This window comes from Diorhabda sublineata, chromosome 2, assembly GCF_026230105.1.
Source record: "Diorhabda sublineata isolate icDioSubl1.1 chromosome 2, icDioSubl1.1, whole genome shotgun sequence".
NCBI lineage: Eukaryota > Metazoa > Arthropoda > Insecta > Coleoptera > Chrysomelidae > Diorhabda > Diorhabda sublineata.
In genome coordinates this window covers 15,977,183-15,997,284 of record NC_079475.1, presented here as the reverse complement: position 1 = coordinate 15,997,284, position 20,102 = coordinate 15,977,183, and the positions used below count along the sequence as shown (strand labels likewise).

The window sequence follows — 20,102 nt, the reverse complement described above, 5'->3', positions numbered from 1 at the left end:
TAAAGACCATTGAATTTGTCCATGTCCCAAGTGGAATGCTGATGGTAAGCCTAAATATCCATCAAGAGCAGGTGGCAACGGGTGCTCCGACAGTAATCTCTATCGAGAGTGAATCGAAAAGGTCACAAGCCAACGTGACCGATTCCCGTGTTTCTCCGGTCTCGATTATCAGTTACGTTAAAATGGCTACCACAAATGACTGTTAAAGCAACAGGTGAAGAGTTAATCAAAGCAGTGGAACGATTTAAGTAGTCGACTATGACAGTGGAAAGTTGGAAACATTCACGCTCAATGACATATAGTATCTCGAAACCTCGTCTCTACTTACGATCGAAATCCGAATAGCAAGTTTGAATCAACTAATACTGAATGTCGCTTCAATATCTGTGGACAGCCGACAGGAGTCTGCGTTTGTGTGACTAAAGACATGACAAGACGCTTCAGCTGTACCATGAGCTCTGATGTCACATAGACAAGCGCCTCGTACGCTCTAAACTTGATTCTGAGCTAGGTAGCAAAATGAAAATCAGATCACCTCTAACTTTGGAACGTAGTCGTTAACATTTGAGCTGGTGCAAAAAATGTGACCACTGAGACTTCTCACGATTCTGTTCAGGTGCCCATGATACACCGCTCTGAAGATATTAGGTTTACTACTAAAAATTATGTGCATAGGTTGGCTGGAGTGATTTTTTTTGGGTATTATACTAATGGTAATCAGCCACAACTTACGTTTATCCAAAGCAGTATGATAACTGGGCATTATGTTGATGATACTCCACAAACCACTTCAGTGCCTTTTCCAAACAGGCGTTAGCAAGATATGCGTTCATGTACTGATATATGTTGAGCTTAAGATGAAGAATTCATAAAACAAATGAATTTTCTGTTTAGCCCTGATATAAACGGAGATGGTTAGATTTTTTTCTTGTAAACTATAATACGTACTTAGCAGCAGATTGGAAAGCTTTTCAAATAACTAAGAAATTCAGTTCATGCTGTAGGTTGAATAATTGAATTGATATTAAATAATAAGAAATGAAATAAATTTTCGCAGTTATGTCTTTGTTGCAAATTCTCAATTAATTTATGATTAATTTGAAATTAGTATACATCGGTGGAAATTTTTTAAGACTTTGATGATATTTCGTTTCTTTAGAAACTGATGTGCGTTTCAATTATTTCTTTTTATATTTTAATGCCAAAGAAAGTCGATTGTTTTCTTTCGAAATTCTAGTTTCAGCAAAAAATGATGTAACATTCTATGTTATTTTTTGTTATACCTGTCAACTTCTCTGGCTTCCAATTTTCAAATTAAGTTGTAATTCTTAGCTTATCTATTATTTTGCGACAGCATAGGTTACATTGATGTGAAAAAACATTTATTATTTTGGCAGATGACTCTTACATCAGGTCTGATAGTAAAGCCCCTAAATTGGGTAAAAGTGGTTGTCGTAAGTTTCGTATTTTTTTAAGCATGATTGTATGCCGTTTTAATTCAAGACGCATAATAATTTAAGTTAAGCTATTCTTCAATAATAAATAAATGACTGAAAAAGATAATAACAAACAAATATAAAATATATTTGCATGCTGAATGACCAAATATTGATCTCTGAATAAAATACGATAAAACAATATGGAAAGTAATCACCTTAGGATTGATATAAGGTACATAAAATGTTACATGATTGATCAAATATTTCCAAATGATCATTAACATATATTATGTGTGTAAATAGTCGCAAGACACTTAATTATTGCGATAATATAAAAAAAAACTTGTAGGCTGTGTTAATTAAATCAAACCTCTTACACTAGGTTTCTTGTGATAATAACATTATGGTGAAAAAACTTCTAAATGGAATAACTTTTTTTTGAATGTATTTTATAAATACTGCGATTATTATCATCAAAAATAATTCATCGTCAATCCATGTAGGTAAATCCATTAATTTCGGAAATAACTTGTAGATTAAAAATGTGATAGGTCTACATTTTACATTCATACACTATAAAAACAAATATTCAAAATGTCAGTCGGCGGAATACTCACGGAAAAAATTGTGAAGCTAGGAATGAATGTAAAGAGGATAAAAAATTTTATACACCTTCATATCAACATTCCAAAAGTTGCCTCTAACTTTCTCGTTTGATCTAGTTTATATTATTCATTATAAATATTGTAAATAATGCAACATTTTTGTGAAATGGCTTCTTATACATAAAACAGTTTTTGAGGTTTAGGACAGAGAACTCCCTTAGGTATCTGAATTATTTGGAAAGTACAAAATGAAAATCGATTCTTTCCAATATTTTATGAATTCTTCCAGTACTATGTAATGGAAATGGATGCAAGGTTTTCTCTTATCGTAAGAGCATCTCTGTCGAATGAAACTACGATAAGCTCATGAGAAGATTAGGGATATTCTGAACCCTTCAAACACATTTGTCCTTTTTCTTAAGCCTGAAAATAACGTTATCAGATATTTCTGTTACTGGCTTCTTCAAATAAATACTCAGTAATAACTGCATAAACATCATTTTTGGAAAGGTGTCGACCGTTGTAACAAAAAATAATTTTCATCGGCACTCATCTGAAAGTTGGGAGTTAAGATTTTTGAAGAAACTTTCTGTCATGTATTAGTAGAAATAACAAATGTAGCTAAAGGGAGAATTGTTTGAGGGTAAAGAAAAAGAAGCGACATCTAGATAAAAACTAGCTTTACGAAAAAGTGCTAAGTTTTTTTGACAGAGAAAAAGCTTAATATTTTTTCTCTGTTGACAGTTAACAAAATGTCACTTTTTAAGAAATTACTACTACAACGAAGTTACATCTTCTTCATATCAAAAGTAGAATTACTAGTGCATTGCACGTTCATTAAACTATCCGGTACAACATTCAAACGTGGCCGTATCATCTCCATTGACGATGAGCGTTCAGGGCATCCAAAACTACGACAACTAGCGGTATCATCGAAATAGCTCACCAAATGGTACTAAGCAACCATAAGATTAGAATAAGAGATATAGAAGAGGCTGTCGTCATGACAAAAGAACGAGTTTGCTATATGCGCTTTGAATGCTGCGTTTGCTGACTTTGGATCAAAAGCTAATTCAAATGAACATTTCTCGGGCTCTATTGATGATGTTTAAGCGAAATGAGTGGGTTTTTGCGTAGATTCATAACTGTAGGCGAAACCTGGTTTCACCACTACACTCCGGAAATGAAACAACAGTGGACAGCAATGGACTGAACATACTGTATTTAACGACTATCTTGTTAAAACAATAAGAGAAGCGTAATACGAATCATTGTTTGCTGAACTGATATGAGAAATTGCAAAATGCGACCGTATCTGAAGACAAAGAAATGGCGTTTCCTTAAGGCAATGTACCTTATCATACTTAGATAATCACCATGGCTAAAATTCAAGAATTGCACATCGAATTGGTTGACCACCCACCATATTCAGCAGATCTGGACCACAGTGACTTTTTCCATTTTTTAACGTTAATTTTTACTTGCAGAAGCCGTTTTTCAGATAAGGATATTATTGCATACGGAAATGCCTATTTTGGATAAGGGTTAAATAGTTAGACCTCGCTTATGTGAAAAAAAAATGTTTATGAGAAAAATATGTCTTGTTAGCTCAAAAATTTTCCAGACAACCCTTGTTGTTTAGAATTAATTTTAGTTTGAGACGAATTTGATTCAAATGACATATTGAAAAGAAAGAATGTTTGAAAATTCATGCTTGATTTTTACATAAAAAATATAAAAGTAATGAATTTAGCTATATGACATTTTTAATAATTTTTGTTAAGAATATTTATATTAAAAATAAAATACAATTAAATAATGATAATCCTTGTTATCTGGGAAATTTTTCAGGCAACCCTAGTTGTTTAGAATTAATTTTATTTTGAGATGAATTTGATTCAAATGACATATTGAAAGGAAGAATGTTTGAAAATTCATGCTTGATTTTTACATAAAAAAATCTAAATCTCATGAATTTAGCTATATGACATTTTCAAAAATTTTTGTTAAGAATATTACTATTGAAAATAAAACACAATTAAAAAATGCTTATTCCATTTTTTAAAAGTTTATTCACCATCCTTTTTTTGTATCACCCTCTATTATTCTAGTTTAAAAGATTTCGTTCAACGCACAACTTTTGTAAAGGAGGTTTTTCATATTATCATTTTAGAAATAACTGAGTATTTATTCACATACTAAAACTTTTTATATTACAAATACTAATAAAACTTATTTATTTTCCCTTCATTATCCATACTCGATTCAAACTGTTATTTGTAGGTTAATTCGGCTATATAATGTTTACCCTCAATAAAACATGAATATCTCACAAACGCAAAAAATCGAAACAGATTATGCACAGTTCACATATTTGGTACGCCAAGTGACTCCTATCATAGATTTTTCAAATGGTTAGGTGTATTTAATAAGAGGGTCGTTTTTCCTCAACCTCCGATAGGCTATAAATAAAAGACAAGTTCATATAAAACAATAATAAGAGATTGAGACATTTGTCATATCTGTGGACAAGATTTTCAATACCTGCTTCAAAGAAAGTTGCCGTCAATGAATTCAAGTAGAGTAGAAAACAGACTTTGAAAATTCTGGAAACTCCGTAGATAGAGCAGTAATGATGAATCTGCGATTTTCTTGAAACCATTCTGTCAACTTGTTGAACTAGGTCATCTGAACCGAAAGATGTGCTTCCTTAAATCTCTTCATCATACACACCATTACAGCCATCTTTAAACTTTCGACACCATCACTCAAGAAGTTTCCCTCATAAACAAGACTCATTCTCCGATGGATTTTTGCAGCACTATGGCCTTCAGCCTTTAGAAAACGAATCATACTTCGCAATTCACACTTGGCGGCAGAATCAATAATGACGGACATGTTTACGTGGCTGTAGCACAACGCCGACTGACGCCTGATGTCAACAATGGCGGAGTTTCGCAGTCGCCTACAACGCATGTCCTATTTCTTCTGTCTGCATAGCGTCTGCACGGAGGGATCGGAGGTGAAAAAAAAAACGGCTCTCGTAGGTTATTTCGTTCGAGAAACGATGGTTGAGTTTCAATAGTATATAGAGAATTGATTGTTTATATGGCTTTTTCATTGAAACGATTATCTTTTAACCAAAAATGAATATATGAATAGGAATCACCACTACCACTGGTTGTCCACCAAGCCAATATAATATATATAATATAATATTAAAATATTTGTAGTCTATGGTTTTGCAGATATTGATATTTTGATTATAGCATAATCAAATTTCTATGGATGTGTAGATCTATTTAACGGCAAAAATGATGGAAGAAGTTCTAAGATAAATCATGTTTAAGAAGCAAACCTCCTACAATTTAATAGTATCCTAGTCGTCGATACAGTTCTTCTATTCAATCCTGGTATTAGATACCGAGTTACCTATCACAAAGCTGATTCTGTTATCTGAATCTATTTAAAAGAAAAAACTTTATTTAGAAAATTATACATATACTCGTTACAAGATAAAAAAGAACTGCAAAACAGCTGCTAACATATGAATAAAAATAATAAAAAGAACAAAGGATAGCAAAATTTATATCAATTTTCTGCACACTTTGCTCTTCTCGAAGTTCACACGGGATCATTGGATGACTATACTCTTCACTGTAGTATTACATTCCTATATAATGTCTTTTCTTAGCGATACACAACTCGTATCGTTACTATTTTATGAAGCTTCGATGACTAAAGTTTATCACAAAACATAAATTTTACAGAATATTTAGAATTGCTCAAGACAGATTATCATTTTTTCACATGTTTTTGATTCAAAATAATGAGAGTTGTATCTTCCTGGTTGTTGACAATTTATTTATTGAATATACTTACTTTTTTATTGTTATACGTGCTATTCATACTATACTCAACTCAATCTATTCACTTTCCTGCAGTCTATGGAAGACCGTGTCCTCCTCTATCGCACAACTCTTCTACGTCCAATCCCTGGCTTGGTTTTAACAAATTCTCAACTTTCATTCTCTTTAGGTCTTTTTCTACCTCAACTAAACAACATTTTTCTATGGCTTTCACTCCCTTTTCCATATCATATTGATACTTACCTGGTACTCATAATGCTATACAATTACGGAATATTATACATGAAAGAATGTATACACAAGAAATTATACGAATCAAATTAGTTTTCATTTTTAGCACATCATAAATGAAATTTCCCGTTCAAAGTTGAAAAGAGGAATTGCGGAAGTTCCATTCCACAGGCAGAATTGATAATGCTATTTTCTTTTTCCGCTTATGCTTGTTTTATTTTATCCTCCTGGGTCAGTTTCAACCTTGAGGTATTGAATTTCTCCAATGCAGCAGATCTATTGACAGAAAGATAATTCAATAATCGATTCGATTCTTTTCATAAACCAGCCTGAAGGTGTCTTCATGTCACTGATGCAAGAGCACGAATAAACTTGGAACCAGTTCTTTTTTCTTCATGGGATGTAATTTGAATAGTGATCATTGGACCAGCTAAAAATTTTATTTGGCCAGTGTTATCAGTCATATTTTCTCATCCAAATAGATGCGTGTTACGTTCTTATGACCTACCCAAGCATTACGTAGGTATCTATAGTTTCCGTAGAGGTTCATAGGATGTCGTGGAGCTATAGAATGGTCACCGAACTTGGCTCTGCTTAATTTTTTGCTTTAGGAAAGTGAACCAATAAATGCACAAACTCAACAGTGTCTCATAAAACTGATACGACAAATTCAATTGAACAATTTTAATTTTTAAATTACAGGTAATTCTTATAGGGTGAATCGAGTTATAATAGAATAAAATAAAACATATGTTTTCTTACCTTTTTTAATATTATTCCGTGCATTTTATTAACTGTAGCGACACTGCAATACCTACTTGTAAAATAATTTCTTCCTAATTACAGTTCATATTTTGTTAAAGACAATTTTCGTCATTTTTAAAACGAAGTTTCAATTGAAGAAGACGTTTAATCAAGATAATTTATCAACAAAACCATATAAAAAAGATCTAAGAAGTGAGAAATTGAAAAAATTTACCGTTCACTATATTAGTGTTATCATTGATTCAGGGTATACGGTAATTCAATTATCTATGTCTACCTAATCACATAGTTTGAGCATAAAATGAATTGATGAACTTATAATATAACACTCATGGTTATTCATTTAAAAAAATTATCATTGCAGTCACTATACTATTATGCTATTCAGGACCGATCGCCGTGTATGATTTATATCAACGTAAAAATATACTTCTGTGGCAACCACGCAACACCTATCGAATATTTTTACATTTGTGAGGTATTCAGATGTTTCCATCGTTCAAAATAACCCTGTATAATAATTTTTGTTCAGTCAATATTTCAAAGAAAATAATATGTCCTTTAACTTACAAAGTAGGAAGCTCAAAGAAGTAGCTCAAAATAATGTTAGAACATCAAATAGATTATTATTTTAATCTTGAACCTTTTTTGATTCGCTAAACTCCAGCTGTTGTACCATTTTTTCATTGTTCTGTCAAGTGGTCTCCGTGTGTTTTGTTCTTCTGTTTTCAACATAATCTCTCCAACCTCGCTTACGTTATCCAACTGTAATATCCTGACTCCTCATTCAATTCCCGATACTCCTTATATTGTTCTTAGCGTTTTCTGTACAGGTCTCATTATTTCTATTGTTGTTTATATTTCGGCTATTATTTTCGTTGCATGTGTGAGAATACGTCGTAGATTCCTTTCTTGTTTTATGTACTCATCATATTGCGTTTTCATATTAGTTTTCTCAAATATTCTTGAGAAAACTAATATCGCTTGAGTTCGTTTTACTCCAAGTTTTTTTTGTTGGAGGGATAGGAGTTATTTGTAAGAGACCCTTGTCTATAATTCGTTCATTGAACTTTTTCAGTATTAGTTGCCATGATGCGCTTTTTACATCGATTACTTTCACACATAGCTTTTTATGTGGTGTCTTGAAATCTGCCGGTCAATCTGTCGATTGCATGAAATCTTTGATAGCGTCTTCTGTCTGTCTCCTTTTTCGAAAACCGTACTGTTTTAGCACTAGGCTTCCAGATTTTTCTAGCTACTCCAAATTAACTGTTCCCTATTTGTAATCTCTTACTGGAGATTTTTCCTTGGTCAATGGTATTTTGCATCAGTTAAAGTACATAGAAATGATACTTAGATGGGTGTGTATTGTGTAATTAATATTATGTTTGATGCTTTTTATCAGAACGTGAGAGTGAAAAATCAAGAAAAAGGTGGAAAGAAAACTCCAAATTATTATTAATTGTTGAAAACCATAGAAAAAGTTTCAATAATAATGTGAGTACTGACTATGTCAGTAGTACGTTTTACATCTGATGGTATTTGTCGTATGGTTTAATATCTTCGTTTGTTGATATGTAAATCAGTAAAAAAATCTTGCTGAAACTCACCAGAAGCTTGTTTATGGTTGGCCTAAGTATATGACGGATATAGACATGAGTGGTGTAAGTTTTTTAATGAATGGACAAGGTCAAGTCATCAATTAAAAGTTGACACAAAAGAAATTCGCTAATGCAGGTCGTTGATTATTGGTGAGTTTTATTAAAAATTTCCAATAGTTTTAGAATCAGTTGCTTATCATTTTTTCCCGGAAAGCTCCACTACATAAATGTATGGAAGATTGGTGTCGACAAAGAAATACTAATCAATGCGTATGGCACAATATTTGTCCATTTTGGAGGGCTATAGCAAAGAGAGTGGCAAGGTTTTGAGTCATATTATGACAGGAGATGGAACTTGGATGTTTTACTACACTCCAAAGAATAAATGTCAATACCATCATTCAAATTCTGCAACACGGCGGCCAAATTATGGTTTATGAGACCAGAATTATAATTGATAAGTGATGAAAATTTATGTTTGACACTTAAGTACAATTTTCACAGTCTATGTAGGTAGTTATCAAATTGACGTTGTTACTCTGAAATCATATTTCTAAAGGGAAGCGTATGCATTATTATTATATATTTAAAATAGTCATGTTAAATACTAATCGGCGAATTCGAAATGTTTTGAGAAAAAAATTAGTTTTTGAACTATACAAATAATCCCAAATTACAAATCGTATAGTATTTCAATACTTTGAAACAAAGATTTTCATTTCAGAATCTCAGAAATGTATTTCAAAACTTCATTTGCACATCTAATATAATTTTGAGCTCTCCGATTTGCTTCAGAAATTATTGAATTATCGCCTGGAAACCTCGTTTACTTCTTTTTGATATAACAATTAATTCCAGAGATAATTTATATCCATAGGAAGTTCAAACAGCAGTAAACTTATAACAATGCATACTACAGCATTTTCCTATAAGTTATATACAGAGTGAGTTTCATGTATGGAAGGCCTCAATTATCTCGGAACGGGATACGGGTATCTACATTGTTGTCAGATCTTTCCTTTCCTATTTTATGTTTTTAGATATCCTTAAGAAGTACTCATTATTTTTCATGAAATATTTTCCATAACTGAATGCCATAATTTCGGAGTTATAGCTACATTTATAATATCTCCACCAAAATTACGATAAAAATTGTACATTTAGATGATTACGATTAAATAAACTCGTTTAATTTGATTATTCTCTCATAATTTATGTGCTAATACAAATCTCGTATCAAGGTCTAGTGTCAGTAAGTTAGTAAAAAGTTTAATGAAACTGATCCAGTAAAATAATTATCCAAATCATGGTGTAGAAAACCTACAACATCAAAGGACAAATCGTTAAATGTTTGTGTCATGTTAGTCATGTTAGAAGTAGATACACATTTGTTAAGTAGAAAAATTACGAATTTTAGAAAACATACAGTAGAGGCGATTACAGCAGATGCTCAAAATTTTGTCCATTTACTTCAAAACAACAAACGCGATTTTTGATACTTTGAAATACATTTTGCAAAATCCTTGATTGTTCAATTCTTCTTATCTCTGTGGTAATCCTATTTTTTAATTCCTTAATATTGGCAGGTTTTGTTTTATAAACGATGTTTTTAAAGTGATCTCAGAGGAAATAGTCCAAAGGATTCATGTAGGATGATCACGGGGGCCATTGGATAAAACCACGCCTTCCATCCATCTTCTGGGAAACACATAGTGAAGTGGACCACGATCTTGTAGCCAAATATTGTCATTTGGGATATTGTTATTATCTGAAAATTTCTAATATAAGTTTTTTTTAAAATGTAACTGAAAATACTGGCTTGGATTTGGAAATATCCGAGCCAACTCAGGTATAATACTATTTTCCAATAAATCTAAAAACTCCGACCATTCAAGTTACCCCCAAAGAACAAGTGACGAATTATTTCGTGGCCTATAATTTCAGCTCTTTCATTCAGTTTTTCGGGATATTGGGTGTGGGATTCAGAGATTCACGCATCCAACTAGGATTGTTATGAATTACTTGAAAAATTATAACATGTTTTCATCATTAGGTTCGCAAACTCCACGTCCATCAAAGTCGTCATCTGACTATATCCTAATATCATTAAAATATCAACTCGTCCTTTTTCAAACAAACTATCCATTACAACTTTCAATAGACTTCCACAATAATAATATATTGAAACGTCAAATTTGTTATTGTTGCAGTCATAAATGTATTATTTTAACTTCGGCGGATTAAACGTAAATATAGCTATAACTCCTAAATTATGGGAGTTAGGTTTAGAAAACACCTGATGAAAAATAATAAGTATTTCTTAAGGATTTCTAAAAGCACAAAATATAGAGGGTGATCCATTTGAAGTAACTAAGATCATTATTTCTCTAGAAAAAGGAGAGATCTGAAAACAGGGTGAATACCACCTTAATACCGGCAAGACCCTTGTACACAAAAATTTTTAAAAATCGTATAAGTCGTTTCCGAGATAATTGAGGCGTTTTATACATAAAATACTCACTAACTCACTCTGTATAATTTGTTTTTGATGAAGCTTATAACGTAAGTTTATACAATTTTTATTCGTAATTTCAGGTTATGGAAAAGTGATTTTTCTTGATTCTATTGCATGTCGGCATGTCAGTTCAGGTTTTGTTTATAACTTTAAATATTCTGCTACTGTTATTTTGTTGATAGCATACTGATATTCCCAATAATTTTGTAAATATTATTTTTGGAAAAGAGACTCAAAAAAACTGAAAGACTAAAATTCTGTAATTCACTACATACATTTTAGGTAGTATCCATATCATAAACGCGATGTACCCGTGTTATTTGTAATTACTACTAATTTCCATAAGATAATTATTCATAACTTTTCTCTTCTATACTTATTATTGTCACAATTTTATATGACTATTGGATGATTTCCAAATATCTAGAATAAACTTTTCTCTTACTATAGTATGGTCTTAGTTTTTCTGCTCCACTTAGAAAAGCTTCGTCGATCTAAATTACCCGTAAAATCTCTTTGTAGTTTCTTTAGTCATCCTTGCCCTACTCCATGGAGACTGTTCATAAATAGAGAATTCTACGGACGTTACTGCCTTGAAAGCAAAGCTCTTTTACTAGGTCAAATTCTAGGATTTTCCTTCATGTGTTAAAAAGAACTTGACAGCTACAGGTGATATGTATCGTAATTCCCTCAGCTATTTCACAGAACGAATAATCCTTATCAGCGTCAGTGCCTGTATTTTATCTGTGATAACCACGTGCTCTGTTAATAGGCTCACCGCAATTTTTGCCTCCCATCTACTTAACTGTCTATTAGCCACCCAGTTCCGATGGGTACGTGTCACCTATGAAGGTTTGCGCTGGTCTGCAGTCATACTCTTAAAGCTTGTCTAGGTCATCTGCAATTTCGTTACTCCTGATTCCCATATGACTAGGAATCCAGAACAGCTCCACCACCCCTTTATCAACCAGTTTATTCAGTTCCTTGTAGCACCTCATAATTCAGTTCTAATAGCTTTGCTAAATCAAATGGTACTAATGCATTATCTTTGAAAATATGCACAATAATATACTTTCCATTTTTTGCAGTGTTCTAGGTCGCAGTAAGTATGACCACACAAAGCGTACTTATCTACTCCCCTTATATTCAAGCTTCCGCCAGCATGTCTTTTTTAGATACATCCGTATATTAAACATCACAATATAAAGGTAATCTGACCTTATAGTTATATTCCTTCCTGTTGGGAAGCTTGATCTAGGATTTCCAAACAGTTGGATCTTGTCAAGTGGCAACTGAGTTGAAATTTCTGAAACCGTTGGTATATTCATGCTAATTAAACTGTTTACACCACCAATACATCAACGCCAACAAAGTTATCGTCTTCAGAGACTGAAGCTAAACTGGCGGTATCAGAAGGATTCCCTTCGAATCTAGTTTCTTCGACTCTTGCCACTTTGGCAAATTAATTTCGTGTATATATTTGTCTGCCTTGGCAGCCTGTGAGATAATGCTAAGTTAAAGAAGCCCGACACTCTGAAGGTATCCTAGTGCAGCCGTCGGTGCTGACCAGCTCTGCCATCGCCGATTATTTGATTATTTCTCTGCATCCAATCCAAAAAAGGATAAGCTAGTGAATGTTTGAAGATAAACTAGATTATCCACATAATGGTAGTAGAGTAGAGTAGAGTCATTGGTAAACCAGGAATTGTTTGAGTGTAGTTCTTAAGCAGAATTCCTTAATTTTCTTGTATTACTTTTGGCTTTTTATGGTGGTCGTAGATGAAGTTACATATAACTGTGATCCAAAGGATCTATTCCTTTCCCTTTTCTTGCTGCAATACTGGGTTATGATAGTTACTTCCTTTTCATATAGTTATAGTTAGAGGAATTTGAAGAAAATAAATTAATGTGCAGATGATTTATCGCCCAAATGATAACAGCTGTTGATAGAGAATGTGGAAAATTAATGGAGTCTTTAAAGAAGAATTAGTTCCGTATCCGGCTAATTAGTTTTCTTACCCTGTACATGGTGACATAAAAAAGCATTCGGTTTCAACAAGAGAATGCGCTTTCCCATTTCGCTGTTCCAAGGATTTTGATGCTGAAATGAGAAATGAGTGTTAATAAATTTCACAGTTGATTGAAATTTCAAACTCTCTATAGAAAAGGCGATCAAATTGATAGTGTTGCAATGATGAAATCATATCACTTCCTTAGAACAACCTGTAGACATCATTAATATCTGTGAAGAATGGAATTGAACTTTGTAAGCGGTGGGCCCGAACTTTTTATATAAAAAATGGAAAAATTAATTTATTTCCAATTACCAACTATTTTTGTATTTATCTCACTGATCTATTATAAATCATAACTCTACTCAATAGAACTGGAAAGTTATCTATCCAATTAATCTCTATATTCGAAAAGCTTTTGTTTATTATTTGGATTTAGGTAAGTTTACAAATTAAAAACAATGAAATATGTTGTATTCTGTCTTAGTAGAAATCAGTATGCTTTCAACAAAAATTGCAAGAGGTGCAATCCACTTATATTTCCATATCTAGAGGCTATCTACCTATCTCTCTAACTGAATTTTTCTTATAAAAAACATCACGTTTTTGAATAAAAAAAATACATTTTCGTGCAAAATTTAATCTATCTAATTTTTAGATAAATCGGTGTCATTTGAGAAATCTGTTTCGTTCAGTGATGAGCCCCCAGATATGAATTCACCGAAACAACATAGTCCGCAGCATTCAGGTAAGTTTTTTTCGCTTATATCTTTAACAACCATACCTACTTGAAATTGGAAGCATGATTTTGAAAAAAATTTACATTTTGTAGTTTTGTGATTGGTAAATTACTCCATAGAACATAGACAGTCAATTGAAAAAATTGTATTTATGGAGATTTTTTGATGACTTGTTCTTACGAGGTTGATAAGATAGGTATAACAAAGAGAATACAATTTTTTGAATAACACTCGGCGACTTCACTTCTATACTTTATGTAAACAACGATTTATCAAAATAAATGTCTGTTTCAGAGATCACTTCCTCCTATTATTATCTAATTCTATGATTGTATAAAATCTATTGGTTAATACGAGGATGATCACAAAAATACCTGACCCAACAAAAATTTTAGGAAAAAATATAGTTATTTTTCAACGTAATCTCAGTTTAGCTCCATGTACTTTTCCCAGCGATGTTTAAAAAGTTCGATACACTTTTTATGATAAGAATCGTCAGTCTCCTCAAAATAGCTATTAACAGCCGACATCACCTCTTTTTTTTGGAAAATCTTTGATTACCCAGCCTTTTATTCAAGTTTGGAAACAAACAATAGTCCGAGGGGCTTAAATCTGGCGAATAGGATGCATAAGGTGGAAATTCAAACTTTAATTCCTTAATTTTGGCCATTGCAATAACGGATTTGAGAGCTGATGCTTTGTCTTGATGAAACAACACTTTTTCCTCAGCCAAAAACGGCCGTTTTTGATTATTTTCATCATTCAAACATTGCAATAAGCTCGCATAATACTGGCCGTTGATATTTTCTATATTTTCAAGACAATCGATGAATATTATCCCCCGCGCACCCTATAAAACCGACGCCATGACCTTGCCTGCAGGAAAGACTTTACCTTCTTTGGAGAGGGTTTCTTCTTTTCAGTTCATTGTTTTGTTTGTTATTTTGGTTCAGGTCTGAATTGATGGACCCACGTTTCATCAATGGTTATGAAACGTTGCAAAAATTTGATTTTATTTCTGTGAAACATTTTCAAACAATCGATGGAAACATGAAAACGGCGATGTTATTGTTCCAATGGGACCAATCATGGTACCCATCTTGCGCACAGCGATGTACCGCATTTTTTGAAATGCCTACTATGTCTGCTAGCTCGAGTGTTTTCAGTCGACGATCGTCCAGTACCGATTTTCTTCAAGTGTCGTCTTCTCGTTTGGTCGACCACAGCGATGCTGGTCTTCACAGATCATACGTCTTCGTGTCAACGTTTATTGTTGATAAAGAAAGAGCAGTCTCACCCAGAGTAGAATGTAGCTCATTGGTTGATCATGTTTTTTTTTAATTTGTATGGATTATTTTATTAAGCTTACTTTTGTAAATAATACTCTTTATCTGGTGCTTCTAAGAAGAAATTTTTTCATTTGCTGCGGAGTTGAAAATTGTATTTGATTTCTTTGTTCTGTATCCGGTAGATTGTAATTCAAAAAAGCAACACAATTTAGGGTGACATGGAAAGTCAATGTTATTTTCAATAATTACCATTGTTCTTAACATAGAATATTCTGTCCAAAGATTCGAGGGTTTGTTTTCACTTTATATTTCTTACATATAAGCAGTGATATACTGTCCACAAATCCATGATCTTTTTATAACAAAATTCATATTTACTTTTTGATTTTTGAGGTTTTGATGTATAGTACGTCTCCATTGCAGCTAAACGAAAATATATTGTGGAATATTATTCATGGATTCATCACCGGAATCACACAATTTTTACTAATATTTTTCATAGAAACTATAGAAACATTTTGACAATTCATTTTGACTTTTATTTGAAATTAAAAAAAAAGAAAAGTTGACAAGTACTAAACGCAAATGCTGATTGGTGGATTTCATACACATTCTAGGATATATATGAAATCATACTCGTTGACTTAACGGAACTCTCGCAGTCTATCTCTTTTATCATAAATGACTATGTGTATTTTTCCCTTCAAATATCATGAAAGCAATTTGAATTTTGAATAATTGTAACTAATTTGAATAAAAATATATGTTTTGAACAAATTATTCCATTCACAATATTACCTGTGATATACTAATAAAATAAGGATAAAACGATAAAAAAGGATCTTGTTTTTCATTTCATTTTAAATGAAGGGTTTTCGGTTGATTTATGGAAGTAGTTAAGTGATAATTCTATTTTTTGTTTACCATAATATATCTAGGCATCAGAAATAAAATTATCTACTTACGTCTTCTGCTTCAATATATCTTTTTATTTTTCAATTTCTATTTTTCAAGTTTATGTATTATATTACCACATGGTTTTTGATTAACGTATTTATACGCTTTATACGTTTTTTCTTTATACGAGGCGGTACCAAAAAGTAACCGGAATAGCATTGCCATGGGTGGAGTCTTGTAGTACTGATTTCTGCCACTAGGGCCTGCCAAGAGCAGCTCGTCGCAAGTTCAGTGCCGCACGGGCCGTTGTCCTGCCACGTTCTGTTTGTCGCTACTGACCGTTTTTGCCAGTGCTGTTTCACTGCTGCTTCGTTTTTTTATTATGGCAAATTTAAGTGAACAACGTGCCGCTGTGAAATTTTGTTTTCTACTCGGTAAAAACGCTGCTCAAACTGTTTTAATGTTGAAAACTGCTTACAAAGTTGATGCTACGGGAAAAATTCAAGTATATGAGTGGCTTTCTCGATTTAAAAATGTCGATTAATGACAAACCTCGCTCTGGACGTCCATCAACTGCCCGAATCGATGAAAATGTTGAAAGAATTCGAGAGCTTGTGCGCACAGATCGTCGACAGACAACTGATTAACTGTCTGAAATCAGTGGAATATCTTGGAGCTCGGTTCAGCAAACAGGTGACTGGTTCTTCCAACATGACAACGCACCTGCACACTCAGCCATCACTGTTTGCCAGATTTTGGTTAAAAATAACATGGTTCCGCTACCCCACGCACCTTACTCACCTCACCTGGCTCCGTATGACTTTTTCTTGTTTCCACGCATGAAAAGGGGCATGAAAGGGCGGCGATTTGAGTATATTGAAGACAGCAAGAAAAGAACGAGACAGAAACTTGCAGCCATCTCTAAAGATTTCTAGCAGTGGAAGCACCGCTGGAACAAATATATTACCTGGAGAGTATAAAGGAGAGTATTTTGAAGGGGATAAGGTTGTTTTGTAAATATATAGCATTTAGCTTAATTTTTTGAAAAATTATTTATACCCAGTGGCGAATTTACAAGTTGGGCACCTGTAGGCTATCCTCTACCGACTGTTATCCCCCTGTAGCCGCCTCTACTGTTATCTGAAATTTTAAGCAAAATTGAATCATATACTATTTTAGAAGTAAGGTGAGATATGTTTTTAAACTATCCCAGATTCATATAATAAGAATAAAGATTACAAAACGAGTAACGTTGATGCATACGAATATTTGATCACACTCACGGTTTAACAAAATCATAATCGTATACTGAAAAAACTGTTTCGCTACATCAACACTCACGATTAGGTAAACAGTCTACCTTTATTCTCTGAAGACGATAACTCGGTTATCGAAACGCGCGTCAGACAATGTAATCTTTGGTGTGCTGGTGAAGTGGTGGTGTGAACAGTATATACAGTTTGAATATTACCAACGGTTCCAGAAATTCCAGCTTATATTGTCGTATGATAAAGAGTTCATTAGGTCTGACTCTAGGCATAAAAGGGATGAGATTAAGTATTTCTTGACTTAAAGTCGATAGTGATTAGCTCTTCATTCTTTTCAAGCAAGAAAAGCTTCTGTCTCAGAACAATAAGAAGTAAATGTTAGTAGCTTTGTAATTGTACATTCTAAATCATTAGTGTACAATTTCTCCAGAAAACCACCTTCTCTGTTAGAACTGATGGTAGAAACTCACTCAATTTCATAATAAATAAGAATTTTAGATAAATCCGTTAAAGGTCTTCTAACTCAAAGATGAGACAACGATAAACGTATTAACTCTGAGGTAATCACTAGCAGCCATTCCAATACGTTCTTTAAGTGTTCCATCAAATCTTCTTTTTTGTTGTTGAAGTTGTTGAAGTTCTCTTGTGCTACTCATCAAAACTCATTTTTCAGTGTGAATAATAAGTTCGAATCTTTTGAATCGGAATAAAACAAAATTTGCCGCCCCTCAAAATTTGCCGCACTAGGCTACAGCCTGCAGGTAAATCCCCCACTGTTAATATCTATTATTTTTAATAATAAATCAGAAACTAACTTTATCAGAGATTCCAGCAAGATTCGACCATAAACGAAAATGGTATTAATTGTCAAAAGCAATTTTCATTTCAAAAAAAATTAGTTACCTACCATTCCAAAAATACACAGACCACATTCCGTACTGCTTTTATTAGATGATATTAGATGTAAGACTAAGACTAAGCCAGTCTTTATCTTGTTCTTGCATCTCCTTATCAGTGAAATAAGAATTACTTTCATATATTTAATTATAATTATGTATAGTTTCACCAAGCTAATATTTCGGATTAAATTTTATTATCGCCATCCCTTACCTATATTATTGCCCTACAATATGAGTCACTTTATACAATTGAAGGGATTGAACTATAGAAACTGTTCAATAGGTTCGCTTGTCCGTGCAATCGAGAGCAGAGTCGAACCTTCGCACGATAGTGGTTTTGAATTGATTTTACTGAGTTTCAACTAATTATATCCTGTAAGCCTGTATGCGATTTCTTATCTTTGCATGTGTTTTTACTAACATTTTTTTATTTTGCTTTCTTCAGCGGATACTAAACCAGCAAAACCTGCTATAAAATCATCAACTTTACCAAGGACTTCATCACAGGGTAAGAAAATATATGTAATATTGTGAATTAACCAGGAATTAATGTAATGCCTCTGGAAATTATCCATATTCCTGTTTAATTGAGATATATAGTACAATAAAAACATATGTCACTCTTTCCTTCCAGAACGAGATCGTCTTAAACCAGCTCCACCAGGTAAATCGACATCGTTATCTCCAAGTTATGATAGCAGGATTTATAGAGACTTACAACTAACACCAGAGATGTACAATCAACTTAGAGGGCTACAGAAAAAAGCTAAGGATTTGAGAGCCGAGGTCCGAAATTTGAGAAGGATGTCTCAAGCTCAAGCACATTCAGTAAAAGAAACAATACGAGATACTTTCATCAAAATTCGAGCTATGCTTATGGCTGGTGGAGAACAGGTTTGGCAAGCAGGTACAGAGTTTCCTTCATTTCACACTTTACTTGATTCGATAGTGGAGATACCTTACCGTTAAAAAAAATAACAAAGTATTATTTGAACGCAATTCACAACAAATTGTACCAATGCGAATGGAGACACGCGTTGACCACAAAGCGAAAATTTCAAACAACTTGCTATATCTCTAGCTTGAATTACAAGACATGTGTATTCGTTGTAATTGGGAGAGATATTGCGAACCAATATTATTTTTAATAGCAAGTTTTCAAAGCAGAGACGATATAAATAAAAATAAACAGAAACAAAAACTTTTCGCAACCATATTTCAGTGATTCCACAGTCGGTTAATGCAAGGTGTCTAATGATGATCACGCGTTCAGCATTGGTATTAATCTACATCTTGTAAATTGCGTTCAAGTTTCAAGTTTTCATTATTGAGAAAATCATATATGTTGGCATATAAATGTAATTTGATTATAGGCATGGATCAAGAACGAGTTAGATTAACTCGAGAGGAGGATCTTTATAAACAAGAAATGCTAAGATTAGAAACAGATTTGGGTGATCTTGAATCTACAGTGGAAGAGCTCAGAGGAAACGTAATAAATAGAAAAACAAGAGTGAATATGTCAGATGTGGAAAATATGGCCTTAATATTAAGTAAAAGCTCCAAAACAGTTGCTGATCTCAAATTAAGGTAATTTTTTAAATTGATTATCGATGTCTGGGGTAACAATAAATTAAATAAATTTGAAACATATGGAAGTGTTGAGTCTTGATGTCTGTATTCACATACTTTCCGTTAGCTGATTTTTCATACAAGAAGACGGCGGATTGACGAAACAAGAAGAAAAAGTTTTTGTCATAACCTCTTCATTTATCTAAAATCGTTTTCTAGTAACCCTCTTCTTCAAGTTTGGGAACAGATTTCAAATCAACTGAGTTTCGTGGATTAAGCAACAAATCGTGAAGCAGATCGGTTAATTTTTATGAATCAACCTCATGATTGAACAGGCACGTTGTTAGCAAATAAGCCTAATATTGGCCTGCTAGTATTTTCCATGTTTCTAAATTATCAA

At 33.0% G+C, this 20,102-nt stretch overlaps 1 protein-coding gene across 15 annotated transcripts in view; it reads left to right on the top strand.

The window, feature by feature from the left end:
• The window catches only part of LOC130452669 (coiled-coil domain-containing protein CG32809), a 389,513-nt gene that overhangs the window by 328,136 nt on the left and 41,275 nt on the right, over positions 1-20,102 (top strand). For 10 of the 15 annotated variants that reach the window (XM_056792043.1, XM_056792048.1, XM_056792042.1 and 7 more), the window contains 5 exons: positions 1,398-1,454; positions 13,696-13,785; positions 18,576-18,638; positions 18,765-19,037; positions 19,504-19,720. In XM_056792043.1, the coding sequence (XP_056648021.1) occupies positions 1,398-1,454; positions 13,696-13,785; positions 18,576-18,638; positions 18,765-19,037; positions 19,504-19,720 (700 nt within the window). The remainder of the gene's footprint in view (positions 1-1,397; positions 1,455-13,695; positions 13,786-18,575; positions 18,639-18,764; positions 19,038-19,503; positions 19,721-20,102) is intronic. The other 5 variants (XM_056792051.1, XM_056792044.1, XM_056792045.1 and 2 more) reach the window with 5 other exon arrangements.